The sequence below is a fragment of the Grampus griseus genome (genome assembly GCF_964374135.1).
Source record: "Grampus griseus genome assembly, chromosome: 1".
Classification (NCBI taxonomy): domain Eukaryota; kingdom Metazoa; phylum Chordata; class Mammalia; order Artiodactyla; family Delphinidae; genus Grampus; species Grampus griseus.
The window spans coordinates 78,018,901-78,040,021 of record NC_139017.1 but is presented as its reverse complement, the minus strand read 5'-3'; the positions used below and the strand labels follow the sequence as shown (position 1 = coordinate 78,040,021).

The 21,121-nt window shown below is 45.0% G+C and overlaps 1 protein-coding gene across 1 annotated transcript in view; it reads right to left on the bottom strand.

Moving 5' to 3' along the window:
• Window positions 1–733: 733 nt before the first annotated feature.
• NOTCH2 (notch receptor 2) overlaps window positions 734–21,121 on the bottom strand; it is a 178,504-nt gene continuing 158,116 nt past the window's right edge. Inside the window, exons 23-34 of the mRNA XM_082663714.1 lie at window positions 19,271–19,507; window positions 16,314–16,426; window positions 14,854–15,359; window positions 13,196–13,543; window positions 12,206–12,348; window positions 11,793–12,003; window positions 11,250–11,346; window positions 9,608–9,776; window positions 8,711–9,012; window positions 7,770–7,917; window positions 6,670–6,767; window positions 734–5,737 (exon numbers count right to left, since the gene is read on the bottom strand). Coding sequence (XP_082519840.1) covers window positions 4,349–5,737; window positions 6,670–6,767; window positions 7,770–7,917; window positions 8,711–9,012; window positions 9,608–9,776; window positions 11,250–11,346; window positions 11,793–12,003; window positions 12,206–12,348; window positions 13,196–13,543; window positions 14,854–15,359; window positions 16,314–16,426; window positions 19,271–19,507 — 3,761 coding nt within the window. The 3' untranslated portion in view covers window positions 734–4,348. The remainder of the gene's footprint in view (window positions 5,738–6,669; window positions 6,768–7,769; window positions 7,918–8,710; window positions 9,013–9,607; window positions 9,777–11,249; window positions 11,347–11,792; window positions 12,004–12,205; window positions 12,349–13,195; window positions 13,544–14,853; window positions 15,360–16,313; window positions 16,427–19,270; window positions 19,508–21,121) is intronic.

Here is a 21,121-nt window from a genome sequence, read left to right as displayed (position 1 = left end):
GCAGCAAGCCTGAGGCAGTGTTTATTGTGAGAACTTGGAAGCAGAGGCAGTAACAGGCTTGTAGTTTGCCTATTGCCCATCACACCATCACAGTGTGCAGACATTAAAGATGGTTGGTCTATTATCATGTTCTGAGAAAAGAATTCACCCCCTCTCCTTGAGCTGTGAGGCCTTTTAGTTGCATGACAGGGAAGCCCAGTCCCTCCCCTGGTGTGACCATGGCCTGGGGTCCAAGTCTATTGTTCCAGCTGTGTGATATGGCAGCCCTCGGCCTCCAGCCCTGCTCTCCCTTCTTGCATTTCATGCCTAGGAAAGCCCTGCATAGTCCCTGCACGATCAAGCACTAGGTTTCTACACTTGCAGTTGCAGGAATAGGATGTGATGGACAGCCCAGAACCACTGAAGTAGGTTTCCATGGAGCAAATTTTTGTTGCCACAGAATCTGAGAGGCTCTGAGAAGCCAGCCTGTAGAGAACCAGACTTGGGCGAGACATTCCTTAGCTCTCAAATTCATTTTCTCTTTACACCATGTCAAAACCCAACATGAGGACTCAAGTGTGTTTTATATAAAATGATAACACTCAGGATAACCAGTATATGATATCAATTGTGTTTAAAATGCCATATATACCATCAATGTCAAGTATTTGTGTTCAAACATCTTACTGATGACAAGTAAATGTATGAATGAACTTGGTAACATTTATTATGCAAAATAATATGATATAGCTGTATATTTTAACTCTATACAAAATTTAAAGAGGAATAATATTGGAAACTAATGGTTTAGTTAATAGCACCATTGGTTTTATTAGTTATATCCCAAATCCCAATTCTGGCTTTAGCAAATATTCTACATTTCCACTGGAAGGCACTTTGTCCTGAGACATTGTCCATTTGTCACCAGTTAGTGCACAGTGAAGTAACTCAATCTTGTGATACTTCCTATCTGGCAGAAGCTTTCTCCTCAAAAGCATTTATTTATTCTCTGCCTGGTGAAAGGAAAAAAGACTAGTGCTAGGCTCCGTGGGATTCAGAATGAAAAGAACATGTTTTCTCTCTCAGCAATTATGACATCATAAGGTAAATCACTGCAAGATCAGCGATGCAAGAATGGAAAATAAAAACTGCAGTGCCCATTGAGATTGACATGTAACATTTTTTATTTTGTGATAAAAATGCTTCCATATAAATTTCGTCTTAACTACTTTTAGAACGAAACTTTGAAAATTAAAAACAAATTGTGCATTTTCCTTACTATGTATAGTCAGGAATATGCAGTCATTTTACTGGTTATGGGTTTCTCATACAAACAGATATCGTATCACTTTTATGAGAAATGTACACAAGGAAGAAGCCACAGTACCAAGCAGTTATGAATGGGAGCCTCAGGGCATATAAACTTGTCCTCTCAAACAGTCATTATACATTCAGTATATTAGTTAAGGCCAAAATCCCAAAACCACCTGCCAACAGAACATTACACCTTTGGTTCTTTTTTATGCAAGAATTATGAACTAGCAAATTTAATAAGATGATATAATGGACTTGTGCATCATAGCTGACTGCTTACATAAAATCTTTAGCTCTCAGTCTTTCTTTCCCTCAAACCTCTCCCTCCCTTACCAATATGTAAGTCAGAAAATGACACTTAATACAAAAGAAACAAACAAATAAAAAACATATCCCCAAAGGCAGACAGAAGAGGAATCAAAGGAAGAATTCATAAAGATAAAACAAGAATGTGCGGGGCACAGAGGGTGACCTATACCTGGCATAAAAGTTGTATCCCATACAAACTTAGTCTCCAATTCAGCACCCATGTGAGAAAGTGATTCTCCATCTTACCTTCTCTTTTACTAGGTACTATACAACTCAAGTGTTCTCACAATCTAAGCAATTGATAAATTCTGGAAAGGCAGTGTCTTCCTCCTCATCACTGAAGCCTGTTGTCTGTAATGGCAGCTTTCACATTCATTTCCCCAAAACCCAAAGAGGAACAAGCAAGTTAGGCCTACAGTGTGCTTGCAGATGGAGAAGGCTACAAGGGATCAAGCTACTGGATCAGAGGCTGACACTCTGAGGAAGAGGGGCTGGAACGGGATGACGGAGAAGTGCAGATGTGTGGGGTCCACAGTGATCCATGTAGATAGGTTCTCCCCACCTGTGAATCAACAAATGCGTCCAAGGATAAAGAGTCACCATTTAGAATGATAAAATACTACATACTATGAAAGGGGCTGGTAGAGTTGCCGTGTGAGAGAATAAAATACAAATGAACAAACAATCTGCTTATATCAGGGAAAAACAAAAATTTTTTTTTAATTCAATGAACTGGGGCAGGACTGGCAAAATCCTTTGTACAATTCCATGTGAACAGACACACAGGGTTTCCATACGAAGTCACAGACAGATAAATCAGGTAAATGGGAAGAACTGATGCATACTCCCAGGCAAGGCAGGAATGAAAACTATCGAAACCAACACAGAGTAGGCAGACCACCTATTAATATCTACAAAACGTCCCCAGAAGAACTAATTTTCCATGTGTCATGACATCATAGCACCGGGCGGAAGTAACAGTGTGGAGACAGGACCAGTTGTTAGCTGACTCAGGCAGAAGAGGAAGAAAAGTATTTTTCTCCTCTTTCTAGCGTTGGCTAGAATGCTTCGTCCTTGACAGAGGGTCAAAAAAGTTGCCAACACCACAAATACAGGAAGCAGACTCAGGTGAGACACAATCACAATCTGAACAGGAGGATGACAAGACAGTGAGTCTGTAACTGTCCATTATCATCTAGAAGGTGACTCTATGAAAGGAAAAGGTCCCTGATAAGTGTCCACATTAGTTCCCTAACAGAGAATCTCATGATTGCTTGAAAGGAAAAGAAATGGTAGCAAAAAATAGCAAAGGCTACCTCATAGTTCCTCCCCTTCCAACCTTCTTGTAAGCCAACATTCTATTTCCCACACTCAGAAAACCCACGTGTTCAGTGAGAACCTACTGGGTGCACCAGTAATCAGACCCCACAGTATGGAGGGAAGCTGGGTGAAGGGGCCTGGGATCAGAAGGAATGTCAGGAAGTAGAGACTACAGCCATCTGACTAGCGGAAGACGACTGTCACGGGGGGCCCTTGTGCGGAGGAAATTTCACTTCTAAACAGCGAGGGAACATTGTTTGAGACATTTTCTTCTTGGAGATATGTGGAGGGGAATGCTCAACAGCTAAGATGATCTTCATCTGCTGGATGTGTGAGTGAAGCAGGCCGAGCGTTCTAATATCAGGGAACAAATGTGTTTCACACTGGCAGTCAATGGAATGCTTGGCAGGGACGGGTCAGTGGGTAACCACTCCTTGCATGAGTTACCTTATCTCTTGGTCATTCCAACATTCCAAACCTTTGTCTGTTTGGGTTTTTGAAGGGCTCATATTACCTACACTGCCAAGGATAAACCTTCACAATTACTAGGCCCACAAATGGAAAAAACAACAGATTCTTACTCTTCTTCCTGGTAAGGTTTGTAGGAATCCTGTATGCAGGCAAGAGAATTCAGGGGCAGCCTCTTGAATGGGGTCCTGGTCCCCTAAATGGGTTCAAAGAAAAATATTTTGCTCCCCTTCTTATTTTAGGAATGATATTATGTAGGAGAATGCACTATGTCCATTTTCTAAAGAAACATACTTGAAAGTTTTCTGCTGAGAACCATAAAAGTAAACCCCGTGAGACTCCTAGGGACACTGGGAAAAGAAGGCTGCAGGTGCTTTCCAGAGCAGGAATAATTAAAAGCACAAAGGTCCTGCCCTATAACATGCAGGTGGGGTTCCAGCCACAGAGAGGTGCAACAATTACAGCACCAAGTGAAGTCGAAAGACTTTCCAAGGATGAGAATAGAAGATAGGTCAACTCCGGCAGAATTCCAGGGCACAATTCCCAATAGGACTCTACTATAGAATCTTCTCATGGATATAACAATAGCCCCCAAGGCTGAAAATACAGTCCAAGCTGCAAGAATGTCTACAACAGGCATCAATTTTGCTGCCCACGCTGAAGAGAGGAAACACGGTCCCAAGTCTTGTATTCATCTTGCAATTCCATGAACCTGGGCTTGATGGGCAAGAGATTACAAGGAGCCTTGTCCTTTCCCGGCTCCCAAAACCCTGCAGATACACAGTGAAGCTAATAAAATTGCTTCCTTTGCATCATCTACAACATAAGCGCATCTCCTCTCCCCTGCCTCCGGAAGCTGGTTCCAGAGATTTCTTCATTTCTCTCCCGGACGACCTTCATTTGCTCCTCAGCAGCATTTACGATAGGAGTTCTGTCCCTACGCTGGAGGCAGAGTGTTTCATGCATAGACCTGCATGTTGCTGCGTGGTGGCTCAGACATGTGTGCCCCAGGTCCCCGCTGACCTCCTCCAGCACCCCCAGGAGTGGGGCTGGTGGTCACATCTGACCAGTCAGAAGCAGAGTGGGGGGATGAACTTGACCACTGGTCAGGAGACTCTGGGGATGGTGTCAGGTAGGGATGCTCACCCTGGAGGTGACCACTGTGACTGGGCGTTCTCTCAGCAGCATTGGAGGAAGCATAGCTATGCTGTGAAGGGGGTGTGGGATACTTGCCCACAGAGGCTGGAAAGGGATGGTAGGCTGGGAGAATGGTCTGAGCAACCTGCCCTTCCTGCTGGGGCATCATGGCAGTGGGAAAAGCCATACTGGGCAAACGAGCCATTTCTGGAATCTGATACATGGTGGGCAGGGTGCCTGCAACAGCTGGAGGGCAGCTGGATGGAGGCTGGGCAGCCCCGGCTGGTTGGGCAATGCTGCCTTTGGGGATTAGCTGGAAAGTCACGATGGGGGGCAAGGGCTCTCGAGGGGCAGGTAAATGCTTCCCTTCAGGCGGCCTGCTCTGGGGAGTTATGCCAGGGTGAGTGCCCTCAGCTGGAGCCAGGACCATACCAAACATCTCGTTGTACTGGCTCTCATTCACCTCCACACGGTTCATCCAGTCCGCTGGGACAGTGACTGGATGTAGCCTACCCAAGCTCCCCGCACTGCCACTGCCTGGGGGAACAATGTGGTGGTGTGACAGCAGCTGGCTCACTGAGGGAAGCACAGTGTTGGCCCCGTGAGCCAAGGGCTGCATCTCATGAAGGTTAGAGAAAGACAGTGCATGCTGTGCATGGACTGGGGCAGGGGGGGCAGCAGTAGCCAACACAGGGTTGGGTGAGGCCTGTAAGATTCCGGGGGATGTAATCATCGGAGAGGATGTGGTATCAGAAACATATGTGTGAGGAGATTCTAGGGAATCAACGGGGGACAGAGTCACTGAGCTCTCAGACAACTGGCCCTTGTCACTCAGAGACTTCTTCCTCCTACTCCCCTTGGCATCCTTGGCCTCCTTGGCAAGGTTAGGGAGGCTACAGGGCACAACACTCTTGGCATTGGGCCGTCTGGACTTCTTGCCCATCGGGGTGTGCTTCAGACTGAGAAAAGATCTGTTGGGTCCACAGATGACAGGTGAGAGAGCAGAAGTCAGCACGGTGCCTGGAGGGCTCGGGGTCACGTTGTACTCATCCAGCAGGCGCACAATGTCATGGTGCATGCGGTCCCGAGCCACGTCCCGGGGAAGACGATCCATGTGGTCTGTGATGTCCCGATTGGCAAAATGGTCTAACAGGATCTTGGCTGCTTCATAGCTCCCCTCCCGGGCAGCGAGAAACAGAGGGGTCTCTTCCTACAGAAAAGGCCCACACAGAGCACATTTTAATAACACTCTTGAGAATACAGCAGTGTCTCTCAATCTGTTTGTCATCATCCCTTTAGACATTTTTTCCTAACTTCCTTCCCGCATGAAATTTTAATATCACAGATAAAGTGTATAACTACCTACATACTGAAGGGATATCTGGACTTTATACATAAAGAAAGTTAAGATTATTTTATCCCTCCACAAGAAGCAATTTTGCCCCATTGAGTGCTACATCTCCTTAGTGGGGAACATGTGAGATAAAGCATGTCCCCAAGCCAGAAATTCACTTAAAAGAGCACTGAGCTTATCAAAATAGGGTTCTAAAAGGAATAACAGGTAGAAATAAGAAAGGTATGAGGGGAAGAACCTAAAGCATTTATAGAGCTGGGAAAAATAAGGGAAAGTAAAAGAAAGAAGAGACAAAACATCTGAGAGAAAGAACTAACAGAAGGGAAAAGAGGAAATGAATGAGAGAAGATAAGATGAGCAAGAGAGGGGAAACATGACATAAAACTCAGAGGAAGAAAAGCAAACAGGAAAGCATCATGGTGCCCAAGAACAGGGGGGAAAAAAGTATCAAGAAAACAAATAAGAACAAACAAGTGAAAAGGAAGTGAGTGTGAACAGAATGAAAACCAGGAGAAAGGGAAATGTCAAAGAAGAGAAAGGCAGAAAGGGCTACACCAAAGTTATTGACAGGAGAGCCTGATGCAGACTGAGTACTGAGTAGGCAGAGGGTCAATCCTGACACTTCCCTGGTTAAGCCCAATACAAGCACTCCAGCTCTCTGGACCAAGTTCCAATCTGCTTCCATCTTTGTCTATCCTTATCACAAGAGGAGCTACAGGAGAAAAGCGAAGGCCTTATAATCTGAGGCACTGCTGTGCCTGCCCTCCAGCTCAGAGCCCAGACCGTACCTTGTTGTCCTGCATGTCTCGGTTGGCCCCATTTTTCAACAGCAAAAGGGTTGCCTCCACATTATTCACAGCAGCTGCCCAGTGAAGAGCAGATTTTCCTGCAGGAAGAAAACATTTTTAGGGCTTCCCTGGTGGTGCAGTGGTTAAGAATCTGCCTGCCAACGCAGGAGACACGGGTTCGAGCCCTGGTCCGGGAAGATCCCACACGCCGCAGAGCAACTAAGTCCGTGCGCCACAACTACTGAGCCTGCGCTCTAGAGCTCGCGAGCCACAACTACTGAAGCCCGCACGTCTAGAGCCCGTGCTCTGCAACAAGAGAAGCCACCGCAATGAGAAGCCCGCGCACCCGCTCGCTGCAACTAGAGAAAGCCCGCGTGCAGCAACAAAGACCCAACGCAGCCAAAATTAAAAACAAAATAAATTAAAAACAAAACAAAACAAACAAAACATTTTTATAAGCAGACAGAGCAGAAGGACATGGCCTACTCCCACTATCGGGAAGCATCAGGATTTATACAAGGAAACCTTGAACTTCTCAGACGGCAGTAGGAAGCCAGTTCTCTCTGGGGGCCCATAGGAAAAACCCAAGTATTCTATTAATTTTCCCCTATTCTAGAAATACTTCAGTACAGGCTGCCTTGCCTCCAGAAGACCTCTAAGTAAAAGGATCATCTGTCTGTGGTACCACATCCCTCACATGGCAGAATCTACCCTGTCACACACTGAAGGCAATAACCTACTTATTTATTACAGGCCAGAACGCATAGTTAGAATATCTCACAACCCTCACCTCCACAATGAAGTTGGCTCTCACATCCTCATATCAAGAGTGGTATGCCTGGGAACGTACACAGGGAAACCTTCCATAGACCTGCTTTGAGATCTGAGAACCCTCACCAAAAATCCCTTCCCGGCTTCATCTATGGACCTCCCACTGTCTCAGATCTCTGAACTCAATATGGTAAAAGGAAGAATGAATGACTGAATGAATCTTCAGTGGATTCGGATCTGGGACAGCTCATTAAGGATCGTGCAACAATCTTCCTCCTCAGAGGCTTGCTTTGCAGGTAGGAATCTGAACCCCTGCTTCTCATCCCTACCGTGGTCGTCCACTGCATTCACATCGGCTTGGCAGTTGATCAACTCTGCCACCATCCCCTCCACAGCTAGGCGGGCAGCCAGGATCAGGGGTGTCGTGCCATCGTTCATCCTGGCATCTAGATCAGTTACTCGGTTGCGGATCAGTATCTAGAACACGAGAAAGCACAGAAAAGAGAGTCACCTGGATACAAAAAATAATGAAGCTAAGATAAGAAATAACAGCATCAGAGCTGAGGCTACACTGTAAGTCCCTGGAGTACAGGGAATGTCTTGTTATCTTTGTGCCCACGGTTCTACCATGGTCAGTCAATAAATATTTGTTGAATGCATGAATGAAGGAGTAAACGGATGAACGAAAATACAAGTAGGTACTCAAGCTTTACAATGGCTATGTAAACTCATGTACTTCTACTTTCTAAAGCGAAAAGAGGGATGTGGGAAAATACCACAACCTCAGTTATGGTGTCTAGGTTAAGATGATACAGCATGCCTCCAATTTCCCCATCAGGGTAGAATAATAGGGCATCAGGTATACATTATGAACTCATGTCAAGAAACCCGCCAAGGAGCAGCTGGAAGCCCATATGGTCCGACATATCTAGAGGGAGAAGCTGACACTAGTCAGAGGCTTCATAACAGGTATCACTCCCATCTGATCTTTTCATATGGGAGGCATTTTGCCATGTCAGAAACAAAACAAGGCTAAGCAGTGATTAACAATCAGAAGACTGGTGTTATCTGCTGTTGGCTCTATTGTTTCCTGGCTGTAAATGGTCAAGTCTGTTTGCCTGCCTCCCTTTTCCTTTCCAGCAAGCAGGACTCTATCATCTGCCTTATTCTCTCAAAGAATCATCGAACAAATGTAATGGGATGTTAAGTGCCTTAATAAAGGGAAAATATACTAGATCCATAAGGAACCGGCTCTTTACATGTTCTTTACCTGGAAGACACCCTGGGCATCAGCTGCCACGGCAGCATGGAGAGGGCAGCGGCCCATGTTGTCCTGGGCGTTGGCATCTGCACCTGCATCCAGGAGGCGCTTGGCGGCATCGGCCCTCGAGTAGCGGGCTGCAAGATGCAGGGCCATCTCACCAGTCCGGTCTGTCTGGGCTTGGAGGCTGGCACCCTGGTAGACCAAGTCTGTGATGATGTTGGCGGAAGAGTCCTCTGCATCTTCATCTTCATCACTCATATCTGAACTGCCTCCTCGGAGAGAAGCCAGCATCAGTGGGGTGCACCCATCTAGAGGAAGGGAAAATTCCAGAAAGTATTCGAGGAGGGGAAGGACATTAATTGTCCATTAACCCTATTGTCGTTCAATGTGAAGAAAATTATTCTTTTGTGAAAAAACTCTCTGATTCTTGTGGTAATTGGCAATTGACTTTTCCTGGATAACATCCTTTCTGTAAAGAGCAGCTTCTCTACGTTAAATAAGCTTTCCTGTTCAAGTTCCTAAGTGCTATGTTATTTTAAATTGGACAACTTTTTAAAATAGCCAGTATTAATAAACGATGTGCACGAAGGTACAAACTAAACAAATTCTCTATCCCTCTGCTTTGGAATATTATTTTTTTGTCCTACTAAAATCTATCCCAAATCATCAGTCTGTTTGCTGTCGAGCATGCTGTATGTGAAGCAATGTGAAATCCTTCCCTCTTTTCTCATATAAATTCATAATTTCTGCAAGCCTGCGTTCCTTAAACATTCATTTCCTCAAGCTGATTTCCAATCTGTGAAGTCAGAAGGGAGCATGTCACCAAGTGGGACAAACACAGGGATAAGGTGGAAGCCAGGGCAGGCATGCGCAACGAGAAAGGGGAGGCTTGCAGGTGCTGACCTGGGCCGCGGACGTTCACATCCAGCACATCCACCTCCTGCTCTGCCTGCGGAGGAGTGAGAGCCAACGATGGTGTCCTACGGATATCTGCAGCTTCAAGGTGCTGCTGTGTCCACGGCCGTCGATCGATGGGATCGTCTTCTTCTGAGAGTAAAGCCTCATCTTCAGCCTGAAAGGAGAAGACAACTCTCCCTATCAATCTGGCCCACGCCAGGAGCTGCAGACAAGGAGCTAGTCCAGAGTCTCCCATCACTTCTAATCTCCCACCCAGTATTCTCTGTCCTCCTATCGAACCTTCCAGATTATTATCCACGTTGGCTTCCCACTGCTCTCACGATGTGGTTCCTGTTTACCTCTCCTGCATCATCTGTAGCACTCTCCTAACCTCCCCAATCCCATACTCTAGGCTTCAGCCTTACTACGTCACCTATATTACCTACCTAACGTGCCATCTACAGATCCCCAAAGCACCATTTTCCTGCTTCTGGGCTTTTGCCTATGTTGTTCCTTCAGCCTGCCATGGTCTCTCCCAATTCTTTGTCTGACTAACTCCTGTCTACCCTTCAAGTAGAAAGCAGACTCTAATTCCTCTTGTTGGTCCTCCAGAGCACCCTCTGCTCACTCTTAACTGAGCATGTGTTAAGTATTTACATGGCACTACACGGCAGTTTCTACCGCTCCCTGAAAGGTTCCTCACAACAGGGAACAAGCCTTGCTCACGGCTGTCTCCTTGTACCCTGTATTTAACCCAGAGCTCAGCACAGAGCAAGCATTCAGGAAGTATTTATTGAATAATATTATTATTATTATAATTTTAAAACCAGCTGCCCTTTATGAAGTATTTAGTATGTGACAGAAAATAGGGAAGGCAATTTACACGTATTGCTGTATTTAATCCACACAACTCACAGAGGAAAGAAGTATTATTATTTTCCCTATCTTATGGATTAAGGTAATTAAATACAAAGAGGTTAAGTAATGTGCCAGAGTTTTGGACTTGAATCCAGTTCTGACTAGAGCTAAAGCAATGTTCTTAACCATCATGGTGTACTTCATGCCCGTACTCCTCAAGCATTTATCTCCTCAAGCTGATTTAGACTACCCTTGGATACATGCACATCCCAGCCATGTATATCTATGGGTGAATGGTCTCCTTTTTCATGTCAGACTCAGGCCAATGTTTACCTCTTACTTCTATATGGCTTCAGTTTCCAGGGCTCAAGCTTTGAAGCCTCCGAACTCAGGGGTCATTGGCTCTCTTCCACTGATTAGTTCCACCTTCCCTTCCAGAAGGAGAAGTACCCAGAGAGGATAAGGGAGAGATCTAGCCATGAAGGAAATTGCTATTTACACACAGTAGTCCTTATTCAAGTACCATCAGCATGACACTCGAGGAAGGAAGCATGTTTGTTTTATTATTTTTAAAGAGTTCTTTTTGAAAAACTTACACAGCTAACCCAAGGCCATCAGTGACCTAAAGATTCCTGCTTTTTCAGACAACCTAGGATAGCCTCTGCCTGGGCAACATGTAAAGAATATCACCCTTTTCTCCCATTCATGAGACTCTAGATAGCAAAGGACAGAAATACGAAAAGTGAGCAGATAATGGATAACAATGGTGGTTCTGCCATGGCTAGCTTACCTTGGCTTTCTTTGGCTGGGGCCCTTCATCGTCGACCCAATGTTCACTCGTTCCAGAACCAATTAGGTTAGCCTCTGAGACTTGCACTGAGAGATTTCTGATGTGACGGAATTATGAAGGTGTAAAATAAGGGCAGATGTTATATCATAAACGAACATAGAAGTTTTCAATACTTTTTCTACCATCACACACTCTCATGGCTATAGTCAGACTTTCAGGGCCTTTGGCCCAAGAAAAATGGGTAATATTACATCCCATCGCCTGAGGAAATATCCTTTCCTTTCCCACTAATCAAGAGCTGACAACAAAAGTGTGCTTGCCTCATCACAGAAGCTGAGGACCACTGTGATTATATGTACAGAATTGAAGCATCCAGACACGTATTTTATAGCCACTCAGTAGGCATCGCGAATCATGGTCAAGCGTAATAACACAGCATGGCCAGAGCTCAGAATATAAAATCATGATTCAATAAGATCTGATTCTCCTCTTATCCATGCTCATTATTACTGTGAAGGGTAGCTTGTTGGCAGACTCCCTTACTTCAGCCCCACGGCATCCTGTCCCACTGGCTCACGACGTTTGTGATTGCTGGAGTCACGGCGAAGGGTGAAGCCTTCAGGCAGCCAGAGGGAGCCATGCTTACGCTTTCGCTTTGCCATGATCACCCCCAGCAGGATAATAAACAAGACAATCACAACAGCAACAGCAAGTAGATAGATAAGCTGGGTGCGTTTTGGGGTCAGGGATTCACCTGAAAGTGCAGAGAGACAGAGAAAAGTGATGAATGAAACATCCAACTCTCAGTATTCCCCCTACACTCCTTCAGAGAACAACTCTGACCTCACCAGCCCTGAGAGATAGAGAGTCGCACATTGTAAACTATGCCTTGTTCTTTCTGCCCGCAAGTGACACCTTTCTCCCCATACTTTCCCCTTAATTCCAGTGCTACTCACTGACAACAGACACAAGGGGGTACGACAGGGTCCCCTGGATGGCGTGAGATGCCAGAAGAGCTGCTGCTGCATCCGTATTCTTGAAGCACTGGTCTGAGTCTTGGACACACTGGCGGTTGTCGATTTCCAGGAATACCTGAGAGCTGTGGGAAGCCGAGGGGAAAGAGGTAGAAGGGAAATGGGGAGAAAATGGAAGGGTGTCAGTCCAGGAATCCGAGTTGGAGAGGGTGACATGAGCCTTCTTCCTCACGCTCAGCCTCAGGCTCTCCACCTCTGGACGCTGCCTCCAGAAAGATCTCAGAAATTAAGATGCTGTCCATCTAGATCCCAAACACTAATTCTCACTCGGGAGATGTCTCGCTATCCTTGGTTTGGCTCAGTCTAAGCGTTCTGACTTAGGCAACATAAGACAAAGTGAGAAAATGGGGTGAAGCTGTCTTTGGTGGGCTTCTCCTACCCGTTCCAACGTACTCAAAGGTACATAGAGCCACTCTAAAAATACACCCCTGCCCCTTGTTTTTGTTCCTTACTCTCCTTTGTCTGTGCATCTGTACTTCAGCTAGCTATTGAATTGAACACTGTGAGATACACTAACAATGTGATGTGTGAATGACAGAACATCTGCAGAACATCACCGCTGTCAAAGAGACATAAATGAAGGGCCTTGAAAAGGCGGCCAGGATTAATACAAAGAGGAGTCATTACTAGAGGGATTTAAGGTAACTCTGGCAAACGGTTAGAGATTCTAGCACTTGAGGGGCCATCCTGACATCCTGCCCCCCACTTGCTCCAGCCCACTTTTCAGGATCCCCAAATCAAGGCAAACCTTTAGCACTAACGGTAAATACTGGGATCATGGGCTTGTGTTACTTGGTCTGGCTGTTCTTTTTCTGACCTTTCATTTTTATAGCTGCAGTTACGACTTCTGTGTATCAAAGTGCTCAGCTTGATAAAATTAAGCTTTAAGAAGTTCAGAAATTACAAACTTACCCAGCCACTTCCTGTTCTTGATCGCCTGGAAGGGACCTGCGCGCCAATCTCTGCTTCTTCATGGCAGCTGACTTTTCACCATAATAGGGGTAGACCATGAGGTCCCCCTGGGCATCCCGTTTGATGCGTAGGTTGGTGTGGAGCAGGGTGCCCAGTGCACGCAAGAAGCTGCGAGCATCCTGGAGCAGCTGTTCAGGTGGCATCAGCACCACAATGACCAGGGTACCCTCTGCCAGGTTTTCTGGCCGGTCAGCAGCACAGTCCAGCCCATCCCAGCCACACTCCTCACTGTTGCATCCCTGGTCACAATGGTTGTCTTTGAAGTGGTCTGCACAGTATTTGTCATATCTAGGTAGGGGGAGTCAGAGGAGGAAGAGAACAAGGTAAGGGTCTCAGACCAGACCGGAGCTCTATTTGATTTCCCCTTGGAACTACCCATTTTCTATGGCTCAGATTAGATCCCGAATGTCCCATGAAGCCTTCTGTGACTCTCCTATCCCTGTCTTCTTAGAGTATATATAGTCTACACCCCTTAGTGTCAGTGAGTGCTCTCTGAATGAGAAACAAAACTGTACTCACTACACTCATGGGTCCCCAGACAACTCACAATCTTGTTAAATCTACTTGGTTCATGCTTCCTTTATTTTTTTTTTATCCATTGCCTCTAGGCTTTCAGAAGTAAAACATGACTCTACAGAGTGCTTCCAGAAACTGGATAGTAGCCCTGTACCATCAAGAGATGCTGTACGGTGGACCATGTTGATATGGCCCAATTCTTTTCTAATCAAGATTGAATCCCAGCTCTGGAAGGTATAGATGGGGAGCAGTGTGTCCCACACAGGATACCAGATCTAATTTGTACAGTATCTTTCAAACACTGGGGAAAGGAAATTGAATCCCAAAGCCCAGTGATGCAAAAATCATTTTATTTCCACTCTCCTCTCCTCCCCCACTCCCATCCATTGATGGTTCCACCACCTAGTACAACTTGTGCCACTCTAGCTCAGGTCAGGAGTAGCTGTATGTGCTTTGGCAAGTTCTTGAACCTCCTAGGTCTCAGTTCCCTCACCTGTGAAAGGCCATTAACAATACCTATGCCTCACAAGGTTGGTGAAAATTAATCAGAGTTAAACTAAATGGGATGACTAAATGGAAAGTCATTATGTAACCCACAAAGCCCCCTATAACTGCAACAATGAAGACCTGGAGGGTTAAGTTGCCTAAGCTAGCTTGTGCTTCCTGATAAACCTGATGGGGAAACCCTGTCTTAGGGAAAGGAATGGGGCAAATAGAGAGAGGTACAGACCTTTCCATCCATCCTGCAGGCAGGTTATGTGAGAGGCTGCCTGAGAGTGGGTAACAACACTTCCAAAAGTTATTTCCCCCAGGAGGTTGTGAGAGCAGCAGGCGAGGAAGCAGAGACAGGCAGAGAGAGGGCGGCTGTGCAGTGAGCATTCCTGCCCCTCTGTCAGCAAGGGAGAGCACAGGGCAGCGTGCGCTGGGACAAGGCTGACACCAGGAAGGAGAGGGCCCCAGGGCACCAGTCCGAAAAGCAGAGGCAGCTTGGGCTGAAGCACTGGAGTGGTTAGGAGCAACAACAAGAAACCGAGGTATGTTAGTGACAGTGTCCCTCAGTTCTGGGGACCCTGGATGCTTACTTGCACGTCTTGCTATTCCTCTGGCATTCAAAGTTGTCAAACAGGCACTCAGCCGTGTTGCACAGCTCATCACACTGGTTGTTGATGTAATCCCAGCAGGGAAGCGGGGAGGAGCAGTTGGCCCAGGGGTTCTCCATGGTGAGGGAACAGTCACCCCCATCCCACTGGCAGGCATGGCTGTTGCAGGCCTCATCGCAGACGCCATCCCGAGCTTTGTCGGCACAATACTGGCTCAGACAGGTGGCAGGAGGGGTGCTGGTGGGAGCTGTGTAGAATTCACAGTGGCTGCCCCAGAACGGCGGAGAACACTTGCAAGAGTAATAAGGAGGCTGGCGCTGAGGGTAGCAGCTGCCCCCGTGCTGGCAGGGGCTACTGGCACAGCCTGAGTCGCAGTCCTGGGGGTTGGGGCAGAAGCAGCGGGGTCCTGAGGCTGTGTGCACACACTGCTCCCCTCTCCTACACTTCACTTGTCCACAGCTGCTCTGGCATCTCGCCCCAGAGAATCCCTGTGGAAATTAGTGAACAAATGAGAATGGCAGGCTGACTCTTGAGGGCATGCCCCATTTTCCCTCCCAACCCCCTCTCTGCCACACCTCTAGGGAGGTAAAGACTAGACCCTTGGCTAAGATCCCTCCGTGTAGCCTTCTGGACCAAGTTCTAGGAAGAGACCTCTTCAAGTCAACCTATAGGTTAGGGCTGGCGGTTCCATAGGATGAACATAGAATTTTCCCGCTCTAAGAGCTCAGTTCTAGAAATGAAGTCAACAGTTCATGGTAAGATAAGAGTCAGGTGACACCGTATCTATTAGCACCTTTCCTAAGCGTCATTAGATCACTCATACAGTGACTTTATAGGGGAAAAACCTCACTTCAGAGTATTAGGTGTCTAAAAAACTTTCCTATGCCATTTCGTTCCTGGCCTTCTCGTTCAGTCCAGGCCAAGGTTACTGGACAGGTTTCCTTTTGGTACCTCTCCACACATAGTGATCTGTGTTAGAGAGGTGTTAGCCTCTGGCAGTAGCAAAAGTGTTTGCACAGCAAATGGCTAACGTTAGGCTTCCTTCTAGTTGAAGAAGCAGCCTGCTCTCAAATAGTCCCCGCCAAGGAATGTGAGCAGGGTGGCATTTCCAACCAACTCTCTCCCCATCTGGGCAGTAAGACTACCCTCCAGCACAAGACCCAGAAGCCAGAGACACCAGCCCTGATTTCAAGGGAACATTCTATTGCCCTTGGTGCTTCTGAAGATTGACAGTCACAGATCAGGGAGCTCACTGTTTCTGGAAGTATTTTAACAGTTCTAAATGGAAAACTGAAGCACTTTCTCCTAAAGAGGCTAAAATTAAGAAATTTCCCCACCAAGGTAGCTCCCCACAGAGCTCGGAAACACCAGGTTTAATCTTAGCTTCGTCACAGACTGTGTGGAAGAGAGCATCCTCCTTCAATAGGCAACAGGGCACTCACCGGGGGACAACGACAAATGAAACCATCAGGCATGTTGCTGGCCACAGCACAAGTCCCTCCGTTCAGGCAAGGCATCTGGGGACACACATCGACGAACGTTTCACAGTGACGACCTCAGAGTAGAAAATGAAAGGGTGTTTTAAAAGGCAGAAGTAGTAACTGCAAGTTACAGAACAGAACACTCGGGGGCTTCCCTGGTGGCGCAGTGGTTGAGAGTCTGCCTGCCAATGCAGGGGATGCGGGTTCGTGCCCCGGTCCGGGAGGATCCCACATGCCGCGGAGTGGCTGGGCCCGTGAGCCATGGCCGCTGAGCCTGCGCGTCCGGAGCCTGTGCTCCGCAGCGGGAGAGGCCACAACAGTGAGAGGCCCGCGTACCACAAAAAAAAAAAAAACAACAGAACAGAACACTCCTGGGATGTGGGCCAGTCAAAGGATTAGAGAAGGAGGGAGAGGTATGAGAATTAAGGTCTAATCCTAAGGGAACAAAAGAGGATGAGGAAGGCATTCATTGGATCTTAACATGCGTGGCCCATCACCGACTCAGGGCAGTTCCCTCATCTGTCTTATCTACAGTAATAAGCACAAATGGCACACATACGTGCCTGAATCGACTCACAAAACAAGAATCAACTCACAAAACAAGACTCACAAAACAAGATTTTTTTTTTTTTAAAAATGACTAATCCCTCCAAAAACAAAAACGAAAATGACATCTAAGCTTTTTTTGAAGGCACTTTAGCTTTCATGAGTCAAAAGAAACATTCAGCAAAAGTGTTCACTGCATTTTAACACCGTCTATTCCATAAGAGAGGCTACACCAGACCAATACATCTAAATGGTGATTAACATATACACACTACTATATATAAAATAGATAACTAATAAGGACCCTACTGTATAGCACAGGACACTCTCTACTCAATACTCTGTAATGACCTATATGGGAAAAGAATCTAAAAAAGAGTGTATACATGTATAACTGATTCACTTTGCTGTACAGCAGAAAGTAACACAACGTTGTAAATCAACTATACTACGATAAAAATTAAAAGAAAAAAACTAAGAAAAAGGGTGATTTGCAGTTTATAGCGAATTTTCATCAGTGACGTCTCTTTTCAATCATTTTCTAGCCTTTCTGTAACCTGATTGGCACTGTTTCAAAACACAGCTTAATATTCCCAGAGTTAATGATCTCTAGGCACAGTTCAGTTCTAAAACAGAAGGTATCCTGAGCCCACTGTTCCATGACAAACTGAACTAAGCAAATGAAATCATGGGGGGGCGGGGACATGGGGCAAGGATTCAGGCCCCATCTGGCCTTCAGGCACTTGGAAGGGAAAAGATGGCTTTAAAAATTAAAATGCAACTAAAATAGCAGTAATTTTGGCCAACCAGAATAATGAGGCAGGAGTTACAGATGTTTGTTTCTTCAAATCACAGCAGCAGACAATAAGCAAGAGCAGTCACCCCGTTTGCACAGGGCTCAGGGACTGATGGTCCCTTGATGTTCATCTCAGCATCAGCACCCCACCATAATCGCCATCAATGAGTCAAAGGGTTTTTTATTCACAAGGGTAGAAAATGTAGAAACACCACTTCCTGACTAGGGGACCCCAATTCAAGGTGTCCTCCATTCCTTCCTTCATCTATTTCCTTCTTTCTTTGTAAGAGCTTATCATCGTTTCCAAATAAAGGAAGCCTCAGAGGTAATGAAAGGAACAGGAGTCAGTTCTGCTCTTCTGGCTTCTCAAGCACATCATGACCGATATGAGACTACAGACCGATTGTTCATATTCTTTCTGTCCAGGGTTGCCTCGAAGGCATGATGTTCATAACGGATTGTTTCTCTTTTGATAATGTACCTAGGCATCTTCTGTATTTCAAAATCCATCCCATTTTTAATAAAATTCCCAAGTTCTTAAAGGTAGCACATCTTCAACATTGGAAGGAAGAATGTCTGGATATAATAGGCTCAGAATGTAGCAGAGTCCAACTTGCCAAACTATTAGTAAGTAGACTACTGCAGACTCTCATCTGACTCCCAAGGAATACTTACTTCTACAGCATAAGATTCGGATGGACCCCAGAAGTGCAAAACAGATTTCTGAGTATCTGATGATATTGCCATATTTAGACATAAACAACTATTTTAGCTCCCCAAAGTCATCAAGCTGCCCTCCTCCAGAAATAATTAGAAAGTGTCTATGATAAAGTCCCTATGCTGAGGCAGGACTTGGTCATCTTTATAATCTGTGATGAACACAGCCAAGTCTTAAGACGGCAGGTCATACTTGTGACTTCTGAAGTTTTCCTTTTCAAACCCTCATCAACCAATTCTGGTTAAACACACCCCAATTTGGATCTACTTCCTTTAAGTGTCCTAGAAGACCCTAAGCCTCTCTGGATTCCCACAGAGGTGGAAAGGTCACAGTGGCAGCAACTACCCAGTAACTCAAGTCACTACATGCCAAAGGAGGCAGGGTGATGAAACCAGAGTTAGATGTAAGGTTCCTGAAAACAAGATGTTATTTTGCTCAGATGAAGAGTTCTGGAGATGGATGGTGGGGATGGTAGCGTAACAGTGTGAATGTCCTAAACACCACTGAACTGTATACTTAAAAATGGTAAAGATGGTAAACTAAGTTATGTGTGTTTTACCTCAATTTAAAAATGTTATTTTGCTCAACTACTTCCAACATTCTATTTCTTTTTTTTTATATTTCTGCTACAATATGATACAATGAATGTATAACAAAAGAGACAGCATCTCTCAGGAATAGCAAACATCGATGGAGCACAGACCTAAGAAAAAATTGGGCCCTTGAATTAAGCCGGTCTAGTTTTTCACATATGAGAAAAGCTTCACTCGGGTCTGGGATGTGTCATACAGGACCCAATTTCCTCACTAAACTCCCCCTCCGAGGCAGAGTGGCTGGGGAGGCTGGAAAGTCGCTCACCGGTAAAGGCACTGCGGCAGACACACAGGTAGTCGTTGGTAAGCTGTATGCAGTCTAGGCTGCCCTCAGAGCTGCAGGGGTTGGAGAGGCACTCGTTGATGTCCCCCTCACACCGCTCTCCAGCAAAGCCAGGCAAGCAGCGACAACTGTAGCCCCCAATCCTATCCACACACTGACCGCCATTAAGGCAGTGGGGACCCCTGGCACAGTCATCGATGTTCTCTTCACAAAGCAGGCCTGGACGAAAGAGAGGAGAGAGAGAAAATCATGACAATCCTTGGAACGCTGCTTTCCAGCAAGGGAGAAGCACCCTTGTTGGCACTTTCACAATTAGTCAGGCTACATTCCTCAGTCTGCGGTGGGAACTTTTAGGTCAGGCAGGGCAAAACACACTCTTGATCAAGGGCAGCTGCTATCCTCTTGGTCAGCAGTAAGGAAAGAATGTACTCAGGGCTTCACACGTTTTCTCCCACACAACCGAAAGAAGCAGCTCACTAGGTAGTAGCTAGCATTATTTCCATTAATTTATTCATTTTGATTCAAAATATAAAAACAGTTAAAAAATAGCAATAAATAAATAAATAGATTACAAGTAAGAATTGGAAGAATTCTTGGTAAGAATTGGAAGTAAATTTTGAGTGACGTAATTGACTTTTCCTGTAAAATAGTATAAGTGCACTAATATCTTGTATTGAAAAAACAGAGGGGAAGTATCCTGTGGAGAGCTCAAAGGTTATTCCATTTAAAACAGAACTCATTCAATGTGCTGTAGTTGTAAATGAGCCATCAAGCATGAGTATCCGTAAATATTTTTGAGAAAGAAACAAAAGAAATCAATGACTATTCTAGAAATGATTTCATGATTAATTCAAAAAATTGCAAAAGAAAGGAAAGCAGTTCTGTATTCCTACCACTTGTAATAGCAAGACTATTGGAAAGAAAAGAAAAATGTAAGAAAAGGCCTCATTTTCAATAGCAGTAGCAAAAGATAAAATACCTAAGAATAATCTTAACAAGAAATGTGCTACACCTACGTGAAGGCTTTAAAATAGACCTGAAAGGCTCAAAAGGAAACTTGAATAAATGGAAAGACACTATGGTTTGGTTAGGAAGACTCCTCATCATAAAGATGTCAGTCTTCTTTACACAAATTCATAAATTTAATGTGACTCCGATAAAAATACTAACAGGATTTTTAATAGACAATCTGATTCTAAAATTATATAGAAAAACAAACTATAACCACAGCCTGGAAAACTGTGAAAAAGAAGACCCTTAATATTTAAAGCAGAGAGGCATTGATAAATTAATAGAATAACAGAACAAAAAGGAAAGCCCAGAAAAACACCCAAATACACATGGGAATTTAGAATTTGATAAAGGTGCCATCTCAAATCACTGTACGAAAGATCAAATATTCAGTAAATTGTGTTGGGACAAATCAGTAGCCATATGGAAAAAGTTCTCCAGTATTCTAGTACTTGAAGAAAATATGTGAGAATTCCTTTATAATCTTAGAATGTGAACAGTGTTGCTGACTAGGATTCAAAACACAGAAACCATAAAAAAAACCCTGATAAATTCAACCTGATTAAAAATAAAAATCTCTGCATGAAAAATTCCCATAAAGAAAATTAAAAAACAAAAAGCAATACATTGGGAATATACTTATATTTTGTTTCATAGACATCTGTTCTCTGTAAAATATTAAGATAAACAACATAACAGGAAAAAAGGATACAGATATGAACACAGAAACCATAGAAAAAAGAAAACCAAATGACTCTTAAATGAGAGTATGTCCATTCACATTGAGGAGAAGCCCACAGGTTTGCTCATACATTGCAATTC